The sequence below is a fragment of the Grammomys surdaster genome, unplaced genomic scaffold, assembly GCF_004785775.1.
Source record: "Grammomys surdaster isolate TR1022 unplaced genomic scaffold, NIH_TR_1.0 334, whole genome shotgun sequence".
Classification (NCBI taxonomy): domain Eukaryota; kingdom Metazoa; phylum Chordata; class Mammalia; order Rodentia; family Muridae; genus Grammomys; species Grammomys surdaster.
In genome coordinates this window covers 3,795,444-3,813,879 of record NW_021604753.1, presented here as the reverse complement: position 1 = coordinate 3,813,879, position 18,436 = coordinate 3,795,444, and the positions used below count along the sequence as shown (strand labels likewise).

General features: G+C 48.1%; 2 protein-coding genes and 1 long non-coding RNA gene across 3 annotated transcripts in view; 1 reads left to right on the top strand and 2 right to left on the bottom strand.

The window, feature by feature from the left end:
* Nucleotides 1-2,575: 2,575 nt before the first annotated feature.
* LOC114630212 lies at nucleotides 2,576-3,977 on the bottom strand. Its single transcript, XR_003712784.1, has 2 exons — nucleotides 3,672-3,977; nucleotides 2,576-2,777 (listed from the first exon to the last, which is right to left on the bottom strand). It is a non-coding gene; the product is annotated as an uncharacterized LOC114630212 (long non-coding RNA).
* A 1,024-nt stretch (nucleotides 3,978-5,001) lies between these two features.
* On the top strand, nucleotides 5,002-16,689 carry Nubp1 (nucleotide binding protein 1). The gene is made up of 10 exons (XM_028778393.1): nucleotides 5,002-5,040; nucleotides 5,115-5,219; nucleotides 6,729-6,862; nucleotides 10,827-10,895; nucleotides 13,006-13,038; nucleotides 13,557-13,647; nucleotides 14,308-14,462; nucleotides 14,561-14,774; nucleotides 15,987-16,070; nucleotides 16,401-16,689. Exons 1-10 carry the CDS (start codon nucleotides 5,022-5,024, stop codon nucleotides 16,457-16,459), a joined length of 963 nt encoding a protein of 320 aa, XP_028634226.1. The 5' UTR covers nucleotides 5,002-5,021; the 3' UTR covers nucleotides 16,460-16,689.
* Nucleotides 15,032-18,436, bottom strand: part of Tvp23a (trans-golgi network vesicle protein 23 homolog A) — a 34,366-nt gene continuing 30,961 nt past the window's right edge. Inside the window, exons 6-7 of the mRNA XM_028778394.1 lie at nucleotides 17,382-17,441; nucleotides 15,032-16,050 (exon numbers count right to left, since the gene is read on the bottom strand). Of these exons, the coding sequence (XP_028634227.1) occupies nucleotides 17,382-17,441 (60 nt within the window). The 3' untranslated portion in view covers nucleotides 15,032-16,050. The remainder of the gene's footprint in view (nucleotides 16,051-17,381; nucleotides 17,442-18,436) is intronic.

Here is an 18,436-nt window from a genome sequence, read left to right as displayed (position 1 = left end):
TACCCACACACAGGTCTCATCTTTCTCCTCTTTCTTTCTAAAAAGATCTATATATTTTTATTTTATGTGTCTGCCTGTCTGTCTGCCTGTCTGTGTACCACATGCATTTCTGGTGCCCTTGGAAACCAGAAGAGGGTATTGGATCCCTTGAAACTGGGGTCACAGATGGCTGTGAGCCACCACATGGGTCCTTGGAATTGAACCTGGGTCCTCTGTAGGGACAGCCAGTGCTCTTGGCTCCATACCAATATTAGCCATCTCTCCAGCCCCACGATGAGCAAGTCTTAGCCAGACCTGTCCAGCTGAACCAGCAGCTGATTCTTCATCCTTTCTGGCTCGGCTTCTAGCCTTGTTTGATCCAGCCTTTTGCAGTGTGATTGGTGTAGCTTTCCTGACATTGGCCTCAGTTTCCCCTTGGTAAATAAAAGTGCAGGACTTGATCGCCACAGCTTTTACTACAGCCCCACAGTTATTTAACTACAAAGGTGTGGGACCCTTGCTCCTTGCAAGTTCTGGCTTCATGTCTTTTTTTAATTTTTAAAATAACAAAAACTAAAACTAAAAATTGTATTTATTTAATGTCTGGGGCACACATGTGCCATAGTGGGTATTTAATGTCTGGGGCACACATGTGCCATAGTGGGTATTTAATGTCTAGGGCACACATGTGTCATAGTGGGTATTTAATGTCTGGGGCACACACATGCCATAGTGGGTATTTAATGTCTGAGGCACACATGTGCCATAGTGGGTATTTAATGTCTGAGGCACACATGTGTCATAGTGTATATGCAGCAGTCAAGAGACAACTTGAGGCCCTCTTCTTCTACCATATGTGTCCAGGTCATCAAGCTAGGTGGCAAGCACCTCAATTTATTGAACTATCTTGCCAGTGCCTATGTTTAGAAGTCAGACTCCCAGCTGACTTCTAAAACGAAAAGCTTTATCCTCCCCACTTTGCAGATGAGAAAACTGAGACTTAGATACAAGAAGTAGTTTATATTAATCAGTTTAAGGAGTTGGGGGTCAGTCTGGAATACATGTCTGACACCAGACATGAGCCTGCAACCCCTGAAGAATCTTCCTTCATCCTCTTTACCTATCTTCCCCCAAAAGTCTCTGATGCCACTGCTTCAAATCCACAGCTAGGGTGTGGCTAATGCAATACATGGTACAAACTAAAAGTCTCAAGGGTCTAAACTGATAATGTATTGAATTTAAAAACCAATGAAAAAGCTAAATATTAAAAAATTAAGATTATTTAATGTAAATATATAAAGTCCTTAAATTTTTAAATTAAAACTTTTTTCTATATTTGGGATGGAGGGAAGCACCAGAACATACTACATCTGGATTCCATATGATCTTGCTGCACTTATCAGCATACAAATGACTGGTTTTTCAATAATTACAGGGGTTTTTTGTTTTTTGTTTGTTTTTCGGTTTTTTGAGACAGGGTTTCTCTGTGTAGCCCTGGCTGAATAATTACAGTTTTGTATGTCCTCTTTAGACAAGATCAAAACAGACTTTTAAAAAGTGACTAAAAATTAAAGACCAAAAAGATTAGAGACCAAAACAAAACAAAAAAACCCAGAGGTTAAAAAAATCTTTAAATCAAAATTAAAAAACCTCAAAAAATCCAATCTAAAACTTATAATAACATCAAAAAACATATTTCCAGACAAAGGTTCCACAGAGTTTAAAAAACTAAAATGGCAGACCATAGAGATATAATATATTAAATTAAAAAGCCAAATTCTGCTTATTAATGCTAACTTAAAAAATGCCACACATGTTTCGTTTTATAAAATTCCAAAAATTGAGGTATATACACGTTAATACATCATGCAATTAACATGTTCAAAATTCCAATGACTTTCTGCCTTCAGTTCTGAGGGGATGATTCTAACATCCTAACAGTACCCCAGTCCCCTTCAAAGATGATGATGAGCATCAACTACCTCCACGTGGAGTTGCTTCAGTTGTGGTAAGCTAGCCACTGGGCAAGAAACGCCCTGATTTTATCTGCAGACAAAATGCTGTCCAAAAAGGACAAATGGATGCAGGATAGTCAACTGCTAAGTTCTGCCAAGACAGGCTAAGCTAGTCCTTCCTAATTCCTACATCACTTAAAGTCTGTCAGATGTTCTGGGCCAGAAGACTGAGGATAGATGCTCCAGCATTATATGAAACATTAGAGACTGTCCAGTGGTAAGCTATCTCTGCCATTTCTGTGATTCTTAAAAGCTGCATACATGTGTTTCCTACATACTCAAATAATATTTATTCCTTCTCAAATCTCTGACAGGGTTAAAGACTAGATAGTTATTACTCTTACAACTAAACTTAAGTTGTTTAGGATTTAAGATGTTTTAGGGTCTTTCTTAGGCTGTTTACACAAGAACTCATCCACCAAGCTTTGTCTTAGTTTCACCATTCATTTTCTTTGTCTCTTCTCTTTCCTTCTTTTCTTCCTTCCTTTCTCTCTTTCTTTCTCTCTTTCTTTCTTTGAGACATGATCTCCTTATTACCCTCAGCTGGCTGTGCAGATCAGGCTGGTTTCAAACTCAAGGAACACCACAAAGTCACACAGAAATTTATTGAGGAGAAACACAGAATGCGGCCACCTCCAAATGGGAACAGCAAAAGCAGCAGGGTGGGCAAAAAGGCTGGGCTTTTTAGGATGCTGGAGCATGTGTGGTGAGCTGGTGAAAAAGTACAGCTGGAATGGAAGTCATGGGGGTGGGGATCTCCAAGTCCCAGGTTTGGAGACAGGCCTGAAGCAGGAATGGCCTTGTTAGTCAATCAAGAACCACCCATATGTGCTCCTCCCTCCCCTCTCCCACCTTCAGTCTCCATCACTAAGGCCAACGTGACAAGTCATTGCTAAAAGACAATGCAACGTTCCACAGCCACCACTGTTGCATATTTTCCCTGTTTATGTTCCATACCCTATACCCTATAAAGCTGGTATGATCACAATATGTGCCCCCCCCTATTCCTTTCTCTGTCTCTACTACCCTCTCAACCTGCCCCCCCCATTCCCTGAATAAATGGGGGAAGGGATGCCTCATCATGGGCCTGCCGAGGCACTCCCTCCCCCCATGCATGACTATACCCCCACCAAGCATATCCCCTCTCCCTTTATCTTTTTATAGACACAACAGGGTACTCATCAGAGAAGACTGTTCAGACATGGGTTTAAGCCAATAGGAAGATTTTGCTATTCAGGATCCCAGTGTAGCATTGAGCCTTTCTTGGAACGAGCTTTTAGGCACACAAACCATGTTCTGGGTTGACATACTTCAGTTAACAAGAACAATTAGCCAGAATCGGCACTACAGAAGCTAAAAAAGCAAGGTTAGTACATTTAGAGACTTTCTCAGAACTATGGACTTTGATGGATTATGTCTTTGTTTTCATTTTGGCCTGAAGTGCTGAGTTTTATGGCCTGAATGGCACTTCCACCATGGAGACACTTGTGCTAAGGTCTGGGGGCCTGTTACAATAACAATAAAAAAAGAGTCCATGAATTTGATAAACAGCAAGGAGAGTTATATGGGAGGGTTTGGGGGGAGGAAAAGGAGAGGAGAAATGATGTAATACTCTCAAAACTAAATGAAAAACGTTTGAAATCATTCAATGAGAACAGTACCAACCACCACCATCACCTTGTGCCAAGGTTGCATGCAGCCATGCTCCCATGGCTGTGCCCGTGGACGGGATGTCTTCATGACGTCTAAACACTGCTCCACAGACACAGCCAAGCTTTCAGAAGGACAGTGGTGACCTGGAGTGAGAGAAAGCTAGGAAAAACTCCCAGTGGGGACAGGAGTGGGTCTGAAGAGGTTTCACCGAACAAATCTGAGGGGAAAACAACCAAACGCAATATTATTCTCAATAGCATAGCAATTTTAAGGGTGTTTCAGTTTTGTTTTGTTTTTTTGTTTGTTTTTTAAGCCCAGGAGCCAGGAGTAATTGTAATCCCAACAGCTGAAAGATGGAGGTACAAGGATCAAATGAGACTGTACACTGCTGCCTAACCCTAACCCTAACCCTAACCCCGTATACTGCTAGGGATTGAATTTATGGTTTTTAATTTACTAAACAGGCACTCTACCACTGAGGTACACCCCTTTATGAACTCTCACCTCTTAGACAAGCATGGCAAGAAAATCATTAATTCAAGATCAGCCTGGGCAGAAGAAAGGAGAGGAGAGAAGAAAGAACGGGAGGGAGTGCTTTGTTGGTTCTGTTTTGTTTCAGTGCTGGGGACTAAATATAGGATCTCACGCATGATAGAACAAGCACTCTACCAACTGAGCCACAATCCCAGCCTGTAACAAATCTAGGGTAGGGCAGATTATCTGAAACTGAGTAGATATTGACATAGATTGTACTTTTTTTTTTTTTTTTTTGGTTTGGTTTTGTTTTGTTTTGTTTGGTTGGTTGGTTTGGTTTTTCGAGACAAGGCTTCTCTGTGTAGCCCTGGCTTCCTGGAACTCACTATGTAGACCAGGCTGGCCTCGAACTCATTAATCCGTCTGCCTCTGCCTCCCAAGTGCTGGGATTAAAGGCGTGCGCCACCACCGCCCGGCTAGATTGTACTTTTACTAGCAGTTTTGCATCAACACTGAGGTCATGGAGAATAACATTCTTTGACGACAAAAGCCATACTTTAAAAAACAAAACCAAAAACGTATTACTGTGCATATGTGTATGTGTCAGAGTCCATCCTCGCTTTCCATCATATGAGTTCTGGATCTTGAACGCAGGCTGGCTCAACAGCACCTTTAATCGTTAGAGCCACTTCATCTGCTCAGATGCCATAAATTGAGAGACTAAGCTCAGTTTTAGCGGGAACATTCATAAGAGCCCCACCCACTGCACGCACGGTTTTCGCGCGTGCGCAGTCCTGGTCTGGCGAGACTGTTCACGCGGCCGGAGGGTCAGATTGGACCCGCGAGGCGGAAGCACGCCTCTGAAGTTCCGGCGAGCGCAGCCCAGGCAAGAGAGGCAGCATGGAGGAGGCGCCCCACGGTGAGCTAGCGCAGGACGCGTGGGTGGTCCCGCTGGGACCGAGCCGCTCTGACTGTGCCCTTGTCTCCGCGCAGGCTGCCCCGGGGCCGACAGCGCCCAGGCGGGCCGAGGAGCCTCGTGCCAAGGATGCCCCAACCAGAGACTGTGTGCATCCGGAGCCAGCGCCGCACCGGACCCGGGTGAGGAGGAAGCGGCGGGCAGATCAGGAAGTGGAAGGGGCGGGACTTGAGAGGTGAATGACAGCGGCTAGTGGGCAATATTGTAATTGGTTGTAGGGGTTTGGCGTAGAAAGCCGAGCTTGAGGAGCGAGGGGGAGGTTTTCAAAGTCCAACAGCGGGAGAAATTGAGATTTAGTCTCATCTGTGATAGGGAACCGAAAGGGGCATTTAAATAAGCTTGGTGGCATAGGCTTGTTCCTCTGGTATTCTAGGGCCAGAAGCAGGAGGATGGCTGCAAGTTAAAAGCCAGCCTGGGCTACAGGATGAGACCCTGTATAAATGAATGAGTGAATGAACGAACATTAGTTAGGTCGAATGTGCTGGCACATTCCTGTAATCTCAGCACTTAAGACTTTTAGGAGTTCAAAGTCATCCTTCATAATGATTAGAGGCCAGCCAGAGCTTAGACGAGATCCTTCCTTTTTTTTTTTTAATTGTAAATAGGACCTTAAAGAAGGATAGAATTGAAAAAAGTGATGTGGGGCAAATACAGGGTTGGAGTGATAACCACTGACCTCAGCATACACAAGGCCAAGCACAGAGGGCAAAATGGATAAATACTGAGGTCTTTCCAGGCCTAAGGCCTGGTACATGTCCATCATGGGTCACAGAGGCTCTGTCTGTGTCAGAGAAGAATCCTTCCTGTTAAGGAGTCTCTTTCAGCAGACATGAGTGATCATTATCTCAGTGGAGAGACAGATGGGAGACAGACCAAAGTGGGAGAGGAAGCAGAAGCAGACACATTAAACCTGACAGGGATAAGCACTGTGAAGGGCCAGCTCCAGGGGGAGGATACTGAAAACCTGCCTGGAAGGGTCTTGGGGAACAGGAAGCTGGGAGAAGGCTCTTGAGCGGATTCAGAGAGAAGCTGGGTTTGGTTGTTAGGTCACCTGCAAACTGACCTTGAGCAGGACTTCTGAATGCCCTCATCATGAAGAATAGTCACCCCACAGTGTAGTTTGTAAGGATTGAACTAAGACGTGACATTGGAAAAGCAGTGAGCTGCTGGGATGGTTACCTGCTGAGAGCCCGTCAGTTTCTCATCCTCGGCCCTAGTGACATTTGAGACTGATCATGCCTTTTTACTGGGGCTATTCTGTGCTAAGACACTTAGCATCCATCGTCTAAGATGTCAGTAGTCCCTCCTTGTGACAGCCAAAGAATTTCTGCAGATGTGAAGAGATGCCTGTGGAGTTATACAGCTTTCCTCTCTACCGGGTTCTGTTCAGGAGCTGGGGCTTTGAACAGCCCACTCTCCTGGGAGCCCATGTTCTAGTAGATGAGGTACTGCATAAAGAAGACAGCTTTTTTTTTTCAGGCTAATAGAAACTATATTTTCTTCCTAGCATTTATTATTATTTTGCTGAAGTGATGTCTTACAAAGAGCCTTAGAAACAGCTTAAGAGTGTGACACTTCCTAGCACTTTGGAAGAGGGACAGGTAGGACTCACTTCCTCCATTCCTTTGCAGCTGTGGAGGAAATCAGAGAGAAGATGAAGACTGTACGACACAAGATCTTGGTGCTGTCTGGGAAAGGCGGTGTTGGGAAAAGCACATTCAGTGCCCACCTTGCCCATGGCCTGGCAGAGGATGGAGATACACAGGTGGGAGCCTGGGCTAACCTGGGAGGTGCTCCTTGTGTCAGAGGCTGCTGATGGCTTTAGAGAGTGATTCCCAGACTCCAGGGAACCAGCCTCTCTGACTGTCTTGACCCTACAGAGAATGAGGAACTGCCTGGCCACTGGCTGAGGTGTTTCGCTGAGTTCTCTAACCAAGAGGTCAGTGTACCTCTTCATATTCTAGTTGACCTTTTACACTGGCCCCTCATAAAGCTCTTTCTGTTGTCTTGAAGTCCAGATGCTGCAGCTGTAGTTTGGTCCATCTCCTCTGAGCTAAGAATGCTATTTACATAGTCAACTGATATTTACATATTCAAATGGTCACTTCTCCAGTCAGACAAGCACCTATATGTTATTATTGGTTTTGTCCATAAAGCAGAAGATATTTTCTATTTGCCTCTTACAGAAATGACCCTTGTGCTAGGTCCTTCATCTCAAGAGCACAGGCAAGCATGGAACTGGAATCACCTCACCCGGCCATGTGGCAAATGCTTGTAATCCCAGCATTTCAGAGCAGTAGGCTTTTGAATTCAAGGCCAGTCATGGCTACAAAGTGAGACCCTGTCTCAAAACAGACAAACTTGACTCAAATTCCCAGGCCTGTGCTCTGGGTGAGGCTTCAGTACAGGTGTGGTGGCCAAGAGCAGGCCAGGTTCATATCCCAGCTCTGTCCCCGTCACTGCTGATGCCCAGGCTGGTTACCAGACTCGCTCTCTCTGCCTCCATTTTCTCATCTATAAAATGGGGCTCAGAGGCCTGTGTGAGGCTGCAGTTACGATGCAAGCGCAGAGCCTAGCACACAGTCAGTGTCCTGGGAATGTCCTGGGAGCCATCTTCATTAACAGCGCCTGTTGCTAACTGAAGTTCAGTGATGATTGCCTTAGAGTTGTCATGCAGCCTGCCCAGCCCACAGCAAGGGCAGGTTACGTTTGTTCATCTCTTCATTGTTCTGTTAGGAGACAGTCTCTTGCCACCAGAGGGTTAAATTTGCATCGCCCAGTACAGTGAAACCTTTTTTATTGCAGTTTGCATTTTTTATAAGGGGCTGGGGCTGGAGCACAGTGGTGGAGCTTTGACTGACATGTACAAGGTCCCTGCTTCATCCCCAGAAGCAGCTCCATCCCCTCCCCAACTAAAAACAACAACAACAACAGCAACAACACCCCCAATGACAAAAAACTGATGCATATTTTGTCCAGAATATGCTTTGGCTCTAGAACTGTTAGGAATAGTCTTAGCTGTGTAGCCGCAGGCTCTGCTGTGGCCAGGCATGGGAGCTGCTCACATGCCTATCTTCCCTACAAGAGTGTCTTGCCCGCCACATGCTTGTCCAGACCTTTCAGTATGGAGTCCAGGGGAGACAGGACCAGGCAGGCTGTATTTATGCAGTTACAGTTGTTTCAAAAAGATGAAGAGCTGGCCGAGCTGGCTCACACCTGAAGTCTTGGTGCTCAAGAGTCTTGCCAGGAGTTCCATGTCAGTCTGGGCTCCACAGTGAGACTGTCTCAGCAATGAAAGCAGCTTGTAGGAAAGCCCGACTTCTCTGGGCTGTCTGCAGTGCACAGTGTAGATGCAGCGAACACTGAATTTGAGCTTACTGAGAGTCAGTAGCACAGTGTCTCCAGCCTTCAGGCTGCCTTCTCTGGTGCCGTAGACACCTGGCACTCAGTCTCTTTCTAGTTGATGTGTGTCATCTTGTGTGGAAAAGGCCTAGGTAAAGACAGTAGAAGTGGAGTCGAGCCCTGACACACATGCACGCACACACTCCCTCCTAGGCAGAGGTAGGGAGGTATGTAAATGAGGGAGGAGCTAGGTGGATGGAGCATCACCACGCCAGCTTCCACTGCATGGGTCTAACTCCAGTAAAGGATCATCTTGGGCTCCGTGGGCCAAAGGCGAGCAGCATCTGTATGTACTGTCAGTTATGCTGAGGAAGCACCTGAGACCTGTCCCTGGGTTTGGAGGCGCCCCAGCTGGATGCGTCTGAACCCTCAAGCTCTTGATTTACAGGCCAGAAGCTCAGATAGACAAGACTGAGGGAGAAGCCTCCAGGTGAAGTGGCTTCTGGAAAGGTGCAGAGTCAAAACCAAGACCTTAAGAAAAAGGTAGAAGAAGGTAGAGAAGAAACTTGAGAGCCCCACAGTGCCCCCACTTCCAGTTCACTGTGAGAAGGACTCCTAGCCATCAGCAGCTGAGAGGTCCTGGGGACATACAAGTACAGGCTTGGTTCTCAGCAGGCACCCACTATCCTGATGTAGGCAGGAGAGAAGCAATTGATTGTTGGAGTGCTGACTCAGACAGTCTGCCCATAAAGAGCACCTCAGGAAGATCAGAGGCTGCGTATTGCATCCTGCTGTCACTTGGCTTGACTTCTTCTCTGGCTTGTGGGAAGAATCGTTCCTCAAAAGGAACTGATAAGAAGGTGGCTGGAACCCTGCTGGGCTGCAGAGATGCTGCCACATACAGACCCAGGTCCCTGCCTCTGTATGGTGGCAGATGTCCCTTTGCTGCACTTTTGGGCCAGACCAGCAGAGGGCACAGGAGGCAAACAGGATCTTAGTGAAGAAGTCCCCTGTGTCCCTCTCAGTCTCAGGCACTGCAGTCAGCCAGCATGTAGAGGAAGTAGGACTGAAGAAGGAAGACGGAGAGCATGGGGCAAGTTCCAAAGTTCCCCAGAGGTGCTGCACTCCTAGTGCCCACTACAGTTCTCACGACGAGTGGCTGCCCTTCTCAAGGGCAGTGCGTACAGCTGCAGGCCTGGAGTGTCGATTTGGTGGAAGTCTTCTGAGACTACCTAAGTCCCCACAAGAACTTCCCAGATTCCTTTCATGTTTTTAAAGATTATTTTTATGTATCTGTGTGTCTGTGTGAGTGCCATGTGTGTGCAGGTGCCTGTCTGATAGGCCAGAAGAAGGTGTTGGATGCCCGATATGGAAGAAAGAGTATTTTTTTCTTGGGTCCTCTGGAAGGGCAGCCAGCAAGTGCTCTTACCTCTGAGCCATCTCTCCAGCTCCTCTCTCCCTCATCTTCCTCCTCCTCATTCTTCTAGGGTTTTGGTTTTGTTTTGTTTTAGAAAAAAAAAATAGGAGGACAGGAGAGATGGCTCAGTGGTTAAGAATACTGACTGCCCTTTTAAAAGGACCTGGGTTCAGTTCTCAACACCCAGATGGCAACTAACAACTGTTTGTAGCTCCAGTTCCAGGGGATCTGATGCCCTTTCATGGCTTACGTGAACACCAGGCCTGTATGAGATGCACAGACATACACACAAGCAAGACACTCATATGCATAAAATTAAAAAGGTGTGTGTAGGGGCCACTGTGTGCTCAAGTGCTGTTCCTCTTGAGGCTAGAAGGAGACATCAGATCCCATGAAAGAATTACAAAGGGTCTTGAGCCACCCAACATAGGTACTGTGAATCCATTTCAGGCTCTCTTTAAGGGAAGTGTGTTCTCTTAATATCCGAGCCATCTGACCGGCATCTCCTTTCTTGTTGAAAGCCTCTTTGGAAAGCTTGTTGTCAGCTTGATCCCAGGAACTTGGGGCTTGCCCAGAGGTCAGCCATAGTTCTGCTGTAGGCCTGACTGGTGGGGAGAGGCACTGGCAGTGGAGATGCTGACTTTTGTTCCATCTCCATTCCCTGCTTATTGAACAAGTCCCTGGGCCTCTCTGAATCTCAGCTTCATCTTCTGTGATGCAGAAATCATGGTCCACTCCTAGGTCGAATCACCTAAATCGCTCCAGTGGCCTGATGTACCTGTTCCACACCGGAAGCTGTGTGCATTCCTATTGCCCTAGGAGTTCCTGGATGGTCTATGCTCCATCCTTCCCATGGGAGAGTGGAGGCTCAACCATTTGTTTTTGTGTGTTGCCCACTCCCCATCCCACTGTGCGTTTCTTGAAAGTCCAGCAGTCAGTGATGGTACCACCTGTCTCTTTTCATTCCCAGGTTGCTCTTCTGGACATCGATATCTGTGGACCATCGATTCCCAAGATCATGGGCTTAGAAGGAGAGCAGGTGAGCTGATGGAGAATTTAACTGGTTCTCTTTGGGCAAGCACGTACAGGCCCCTCTGTCCCCTTTCTCAATGGCTGTGGATTTAGGGATTTGGGATTAGATATAAGGTACATCCACATATGTGAGAAACACTGGGGATTTTTTGAGCCTTTTATGGGTGGGAGAGGGAAACAGCAAGCGGAATGCAGAAGTGAGAATCGGAAATTCAACTCTGAGCAGTAACTCAGGGCCTGGGTTAGCTTGGGTCTGCACTGGAAGCAAGGGAATCTTTCAGAGCTGTGGTCTCTGCTAGGGAACTGAGACCCTGACTGTGGCACTGCTGAGTGACTCAGCAGCAGGACAGTGGGGTTGTCTGCTCATCCTGGAAGGACCTCTGGTGGTGTACAGAATCAGGGCTGGGCTCAGATGCCACAGGTGATGCTGTCTCCTTCACTCCGGCTCCTCTTCCAGGCATGCAATGTCAAGCAAGGCCAATGATCCTCACAGGAAAGAGCAGAGGATAGGCCAAGGCAGGCAGGAGAGGAGACAGGAACAGAAGCCTTTAGCCTTAGCAAATAGGAAGCTCACCCAGACACTGCCAAGGCCCGGGTGTGCATATGAAGATGCTAGTATGCATAGTGGTACCCATGTTGAAGTAAAAAAGCAGGACTGTGCCCCAGTCAGTGAGCCTTTACACAACACACTCGCCAACATGGGAATATGTGTATTACAGAGTTGTCTTATGAAGTAGACATTTAGCCAGACATGGTGCTGTAAGCTGTAGTCCCAGCTACTTGGGAGGGTGAGTCAGGAGGAACACTTAGTTTTGGGGGTGGAGGCTGGCATTAGGACCCTGTCTGGAAAACTGAAAGAGGAGAAGGCCCAGTCTGATGTGTAGGCAGAAGTTGTGTAAATTCCAATTTCATAACAGAACAGAGCCCAGCCCTGGGGATCCAGGCCCAGAAATAGCCCCATGGGGCTTCCTGGTAACTCTGGGCTCTTGCCCCTGTAGGTAGCATTCTGGAGTCAGGGCTCAGGCCACTGACTGGGACAGTTTTGGGGTTTGTTTGTTTGTTTGTTTGGTAGACAAGCTCTCACTGGGTGGCCCTGGCTGGCCTGGAATTCATAGAGGTTCACTTGTCATAGCCTCCAGAGTGTTGGGATTAAAGGTGTGTAACACCAAGCCCAGCCCAAGAGTAGCTTTTAAAATTTTATTTTACGTGTAAGGGTATTTTCCCTGCATGTTTGTCTGTGAATCATATATACACAGTATCCAAAAAGTCCCAGGGAGTGTGTCAGATCCCAGGACCTGGAATTACAGACAGATGTAAGCAACTACCATACAGGTGCTGGGAACTGAACCCAGGTCCTTTGAGCACGGGGCAGCCAGTGCCTTTAATGGCTAAGCCATCTCTGCCACTTGCTCAGGGCAGCCTGGAATCAGCTGTGGCACTGAAGGTCACAGTAGTTTCCCTCTGCTGCTGTGCATGGCTGCCTGGCCGACCTGACATGCTTGTGTTTTCTCTGCTGCTGGCAGCACTACCCATTTATTTATTTATTTATTTATTTATTTATTTATTTATTTATTTATTTATTTGGTTTTTTGAGACAGGGTTTCTCTGTATAGCCCTAGCTGTCCTGGAACTCACTCTGTAGACCAGGCTGGCCTCAAACTCAGAAATCCGCCTACCTCTACCTCCCAAGTGCTGGGATTAAAGGCGTGTGCCACCACTGCCCGGCACTCCCCTTCTTTTTAAATCCTCTGAGTTGTGCCTGAACTTGAATAATTTTGGTTCCGTGGCAAGGGCAGGGATAGAGTGTTTGTATCAAATAAGATCTTCATTTCTCAACCCTCCTTAAGAACTGAGTGGCGAGCAGGTAGAAGTGCTTGCTGCCAAACCCTATGACCTGGGTTCTAGGATCCACATAGTGGAAAGAGAGTCCTGAAGGTTGACCTCTGAACTCTACATATGCAGTCATGAAACATATACAGGCACACACACCACTAAATAAAAGTAATTCAGGGACCTTTTAATTGAGTGGTGCAGTACAGGATAGTGAATCACACTGTGTGAAGTCATCCTCCATGGTCACGTTGTCAGTGACAAGAATGACTGTCATGTTCCCACAGGTTCACCAGAGTGGCTCCGGCTGGTCTCCAGTGGTGAGTGAGCCTTACTTGGGGAGGCAGTGTGTGGGGGTTAGTTATATCTGATGGGCTGTTGGAGGCAAGGGTTGAACATTGACTGAGACTGTTTTCCAGACCAAGGATGAGCAGGCCTTGTCTGTAACGGGGCTCGTGGACCTGTGCTCTCTGGTTCCATAGCTCCAAAGTGGTACTGTGCAACTGAATGACCACAGTGTGCCCCAGTCAAACCTCACCTACAAAACAGGGTTATAGAGTCTCTGCTGATCCAATTTGGACACTTGAGGAGACTGTTTATTTTAGCTGAGGCACAGGCCACACATGGCCACCTGTTTCTCAAAAATGTTTTGAGGTTGCAAAGAGCAAGTGTGGGTGTAAGGCACATGGTACCTTTATCCTGATTTATTTTTATTTTTTATTACTATTTTTACCAAATTATTTGGGAAGTGCCCACTGGTGGTTTTGTGTGGATGTGTCGTGCCCTTGTCCCCTGATAAGCAACCGTGTTTCTCCCCTTCTTCCCATCCCTGCTGCAGTATGTGGAGGACAACCTGGGGGTGATGTCTGTGGGCTTCCTGCTCAGCAGCCCGGATGATGCTGTCATCTGGAGGGGACCAAAGAAAAATGGTTTGTCACTCCTCCCTGGTTCCGATTCCTGGTTCTGTCTACATCCAGGCTGTTGGGGGAGGCCATGGGCGTTTGATGGGCTTTGCAGTGTGTTAGGGCTATTATTTTGGTCCTGGGATAGAGCCCAGGACCTCATGCCTACAAATGCTCTCACCTGGAGCCACACCCTGGTGTGTAGTGTGTTCTGTTTCAGCATTCACCCTCCCTGATAAAACTGAGAAATACCAGTTTTCAGTGTAGACATTTTATTACCTACTGTGAGCTTTCTACTCTTGAGACTTGTAGGATCCCGAAATGGTCTGTAGTGTGGTATCAGGTGGCTGGTTGGTATCAAGGAGGGAAGTATGGACTGAAAACCCCTTTCTGGGGAAGCATAAGATGAAGCAAGACAGCATGGCTGGGCAAGCACCTTCTCGCTCTTAACACTTTAGTCACATGACTGTTGGAACAACATGCGTGTGCCACACATACTGACAGTAGCACCCCTGGCTTCATCATGGCCACCCAACATGTCTACAGATCTCACCTCCTGGCCCCTGGGGACAGCAGTGTCACTGCACTGAGGCTGAGAATGTAGGCCAAGTGCTCACGCATACTGAAGGATGCTTCAGGAGATGTTTGCTAGAAAGAAGGCACATACTCAGCCTCAGCCACTTCCAGGTATGATCAAGCAGTTCCTCCGTGATGTAGACTGGGGAGATGTGGACTACCTCATCATAGACACCCCACCCGGCACATCCGATGAACACCTCTCTGTGGTCCAGTATCTGGCTGCGGCACATATTGATGGGGCAGTGGTCCTTACCACCCCTCAGGTGAGTGAGCACTCTGATGATTGTATGACACCTCCTGGCTCACATGTGTCTTTCAGTGCCCTTTGGCTGAGGGATAACTGTTCTGTGAACTTTGCCAGGAGGTGGCCCTCCAGGATGTCCGGAAAGAGATCAGCTTCTGCCACAAGGTGAAGCTGCCCATCATTGGTGTGGTAGAGAACATGAGTGGCTTCATCTGCCCCAAGTGCAAGAAAGAGTCTCAGATCTTCCCTCCCACAACTGGGGGTGCAGAGGCCATGTGCCAGGACCTGAAGATCCCTCTTCTGGGCAAAGTGCCACTCGATCCACACATAGGTGAGTCTGAACATGGCAGTTCTGAGGGGCCTCTGCTGCGTGCACAGCCATCTTAGCAGCTCGGGGGCTTGTATGCAGAACCAGCAGTGGTGAGTCAGAGCTGGACCCACAGAGCTCCTTAGAAGCTGCAGCTACAGGAGAGAAGCAGGCCTGGGGCAGACCGCTCAGATCCTCCATGAAATTCCAGCTATGTCCCTAGGACTGCAGGGCCCCTTGGTCACTTAGTGGTGAGACAGCTCACTCTGTTCCTGAGCTGGGCTTTGACATATACACCGTGTTGGGTGTCCTAGGATTTCTGCTCTAAATGGTCTTCAGATGAGGGAGTGATGTGCATCTCTCTCTATCCCAGGCTCACCCAGGTATTGGTTTGCTGTGAGGGGACAGGGGCTCTACTGCCCCATAGATTTCACTTTCCCCAGAGTAAGAGTTGAGCTTGCCGGAGTGGTCGACTCCCGTGATGGGGGCAGGAGGTGGGGCAGGACCAGGTGCCTGGGTCTCAGAGCCTGAGGTGGATTGGGTTCAGCTGCAGATGACTATGTACCCAAGTGTGGGAGCTGGCTTTTTCCTGTCAGGGAAGAGAGGACTGAGGTGTTTGAACAGGGCCTTGAGTAGCAACATGGGGACCGGGGCTTGAGGGAGGTTCCCCTGGGTTCCATACTCAGGATGGTGAGTGTGTGCATCCGTGCGCATGTGAGTGACTATGCAGCTGGAAAGAACCATAAAGATGACATGATAGGGGGGGTAGGCAGAGGACAGGGTGTGTGCACTGAGGGTTCTGCTCACCTAAGAGTCAGTGTGTGTTCCACGTTTACACGTGTGTTTCCTCAGAGATGCCCAGAAGCTCGCCCCTCCTCATTCCCTTTCTTAGTTGTTTGTTGAGAGCCCCAGCTGGTTCCCTTTCCGTACTCTCATTTTTCCTGGGCTGCGGGTTAGTGAATCTCTTGCAGACCTCTGGGCCACCCAGAGCAGAGGAAAACAGTTCTTTGGGCCTAGAATCTGCCTTTGCCACATGCTACCCAACTGACTTGTGGCCACAGCAAGGCAACATCGTCTGTTGCTGAGGAGGGACACAGCTGGGGCCCATGTTGTGTCTTTCCTCCTTTACTGTCCCAGCAGGGAGCCCCAGGCAGCCACACTGAAGCAGGCACAAAAGAGCAAGGCTTTTCCAACGCTCTCCTTTTCTCCTTTTCTCCTTTTCTCCATCTCTTTAAGGCAGGAGCTGTGACAAAGGCCAGTCTTTTTTTGTTGAAGCCCCAGATTCACCAGCCACAGCAGCCTACAGAAGTATAATTCAGAGTAAGTACCTGAGACATCCCCTGCAGGAAGTCACCTAGAGGAGTGAAGTGTTCAGAAGCAATAAGGTTAACCTGCCAGCTTCAGCTGGAGACAGCAAGGTTGCTGGGGACCGCACGATCAGCATGGCTCCTGAGCCCAGGAGACCCTGAGGCTTCTCCCCGGGTCAGCATCATGAGCTAGCCTTAGTCTGAGAAACAGGGGTGGGTGAAGTCCACAGCATGGGATAACTTGCTGTGGCCAGTAAAACCGATTGGAGTCCTAACTGGTAAGCCAAAGCAAGCCATAGGCAGAGGTGTTGGGCAAGAACTCACCCCTCAACTTGTCTTTTAGGGATCCGAGAGTTTTGTAATTCTCATCAGTCACATGGTGAGAACCTCATCAGTCCCTGAAGTGGGACAGGGCCAAGTGCCACCTGCTAACCACAGAGCTTGCAGGCTACGTGTCCAGCCACACCTGCTCAGCGGGGGACAGGTGGTGCCACACAGATGCTGACAGGATTTGCAGTCACTCATTAAGACACTATAATCACCTATCTGCCTATTTCTTCGAGATCAAAGGTACAGGCGCTCTATATCCAGGTGCCATTCACCAGAAAATAAAAATGTCTCCTTGAACCTGTCCCTTAGGGCCTACTTTCTGGAATCCAAGGGACTTGGAACCCTTTAAGTCACAGGACTCCCAGGAGCTGTAATTCTGCCTCAGGTGATAAACCTAGGGGGAGACAGAGGGAGGATTGTGGCCTCCTCAGGAGGGAGAATGACACCAGCCTCTGCCCACACTGGGGTCTCCAGCTCTGGGAGATCCAGTCATGCTGGGATCAGTGTGAGTGCTTTGGCTGGGGCCCATCAGAATCCTTGGAAAGACTTGTAAGTCACCCATGAGGTGATGGGTACCTTCTAGACATCTAGTAATTCCCAGGGTCCCAGACAAACCAATACCTGGCACTTCTGAGAGACAGATGTAATTGTCCCCATGGTCTGGGACTAAGACGTAGAACTGAGAGCTGCTGAAGGAAGGCATTCCAGATTTCCACTGCACTGTGGCGTAACTCTGGAAAGTGAGCAGCCCCCTCCCCTTCCACTTTACACATGAACTCTTGGAGTCCCTGGGGTCCCCGAGGGGCAGGTGCAACCTTTCCAAAGCTTTCCAAAGCTCCATGGGTCCTGAGCAGGCCCTAAACACTGGGGTTCTAGCTTTGATTTGCTCCGGGTCAACTTGGAGGACTGGGGAAAGTTCGCCTCGGCCTGTGGCACAGGTCAGGAGCTGGTTTCTCACAAGTGCTCAGGCCTCTGGACCGCACCTACGGCTCACCTAGTGCTGGTGGATGTCCAGCCCTTCCATCCTGGGCTTCTCAAAGTCACCTGGGGAATCCTGCAAGGCAAGAAGAGCCATGACTGTCCCAACAAAAAGCAGGCTCACTGGGGAGACCCATAGCACAAGTAGCATCGATCAGAGCACCGCACAGCAAGCCAAAAAGACTCCTCCAGCTCTCAATTTTGACAATTGGCAATTATTGAGACAATTATCCAAGAAATATTTCCTGGCTTTAAAACAAAAACAAGGCTTTGTCATTCTTTCCTTAATTCTGTGGTGTGTGTGTGTGTGTATTCATGTGCATGTATATGTGTAGGAATGCGCATCCCATGATGCACCTGTCGGGGTCAGAGGACAACTTTTGGGGACTTTCCACCTTGTTTTTGAGATAGGATCTCTCATCTGTCTCTGTACTGTGTACTCCAAGCTAGTTGGCCCATGAACTTCTCTACCTTCTCATCTGGAGTGCTGTGGTTATAGATGCTTGCCACCACATCTGGCTTGTGTGGATTCCTGGAATTGAATTTATGTTGTCAGGTTTACACATCCAGTGCCTTTATCCACTGAGCCCTCTCCCTGGCCAGTTGTAGGTTTTGCTTTAATTATTTTGTGTGTATGAGCATTTTGCCTGAATGAATGTGTATGTGTAATGAGTGGTGTCTGTGGCAGTCAGAAGAGGGAGCAGAGTCCTGCATGGGTGATATTTAGAAAACGGCGTCCAGTCAAGCATGTTCCCGGGCAGCCACCATCTTCCTGCTGCTCCTCGGCTCTGACAGGGGCTCCAGCTAGCTAGATGCACAGGCCCTGGTACCCATGAGATGCCAGCGTCGGGGATGGCTCTGCCAAACCCCCACGCTGCATCCACAAAGCTCAGCTGGACACCAGACAATATCTGCCATCCTCACAGTACCCAGTAGAATAAAGACTCTTAAAGCTTAATGATTATCTAAGGATTTATATATTTAGAAATGCTCAATCAACAAGATGCCCACACGATTAGAGTTGTTACCCAGTATCTAACCCTTTGATAGAAATTGCTACCCAGGACAGCT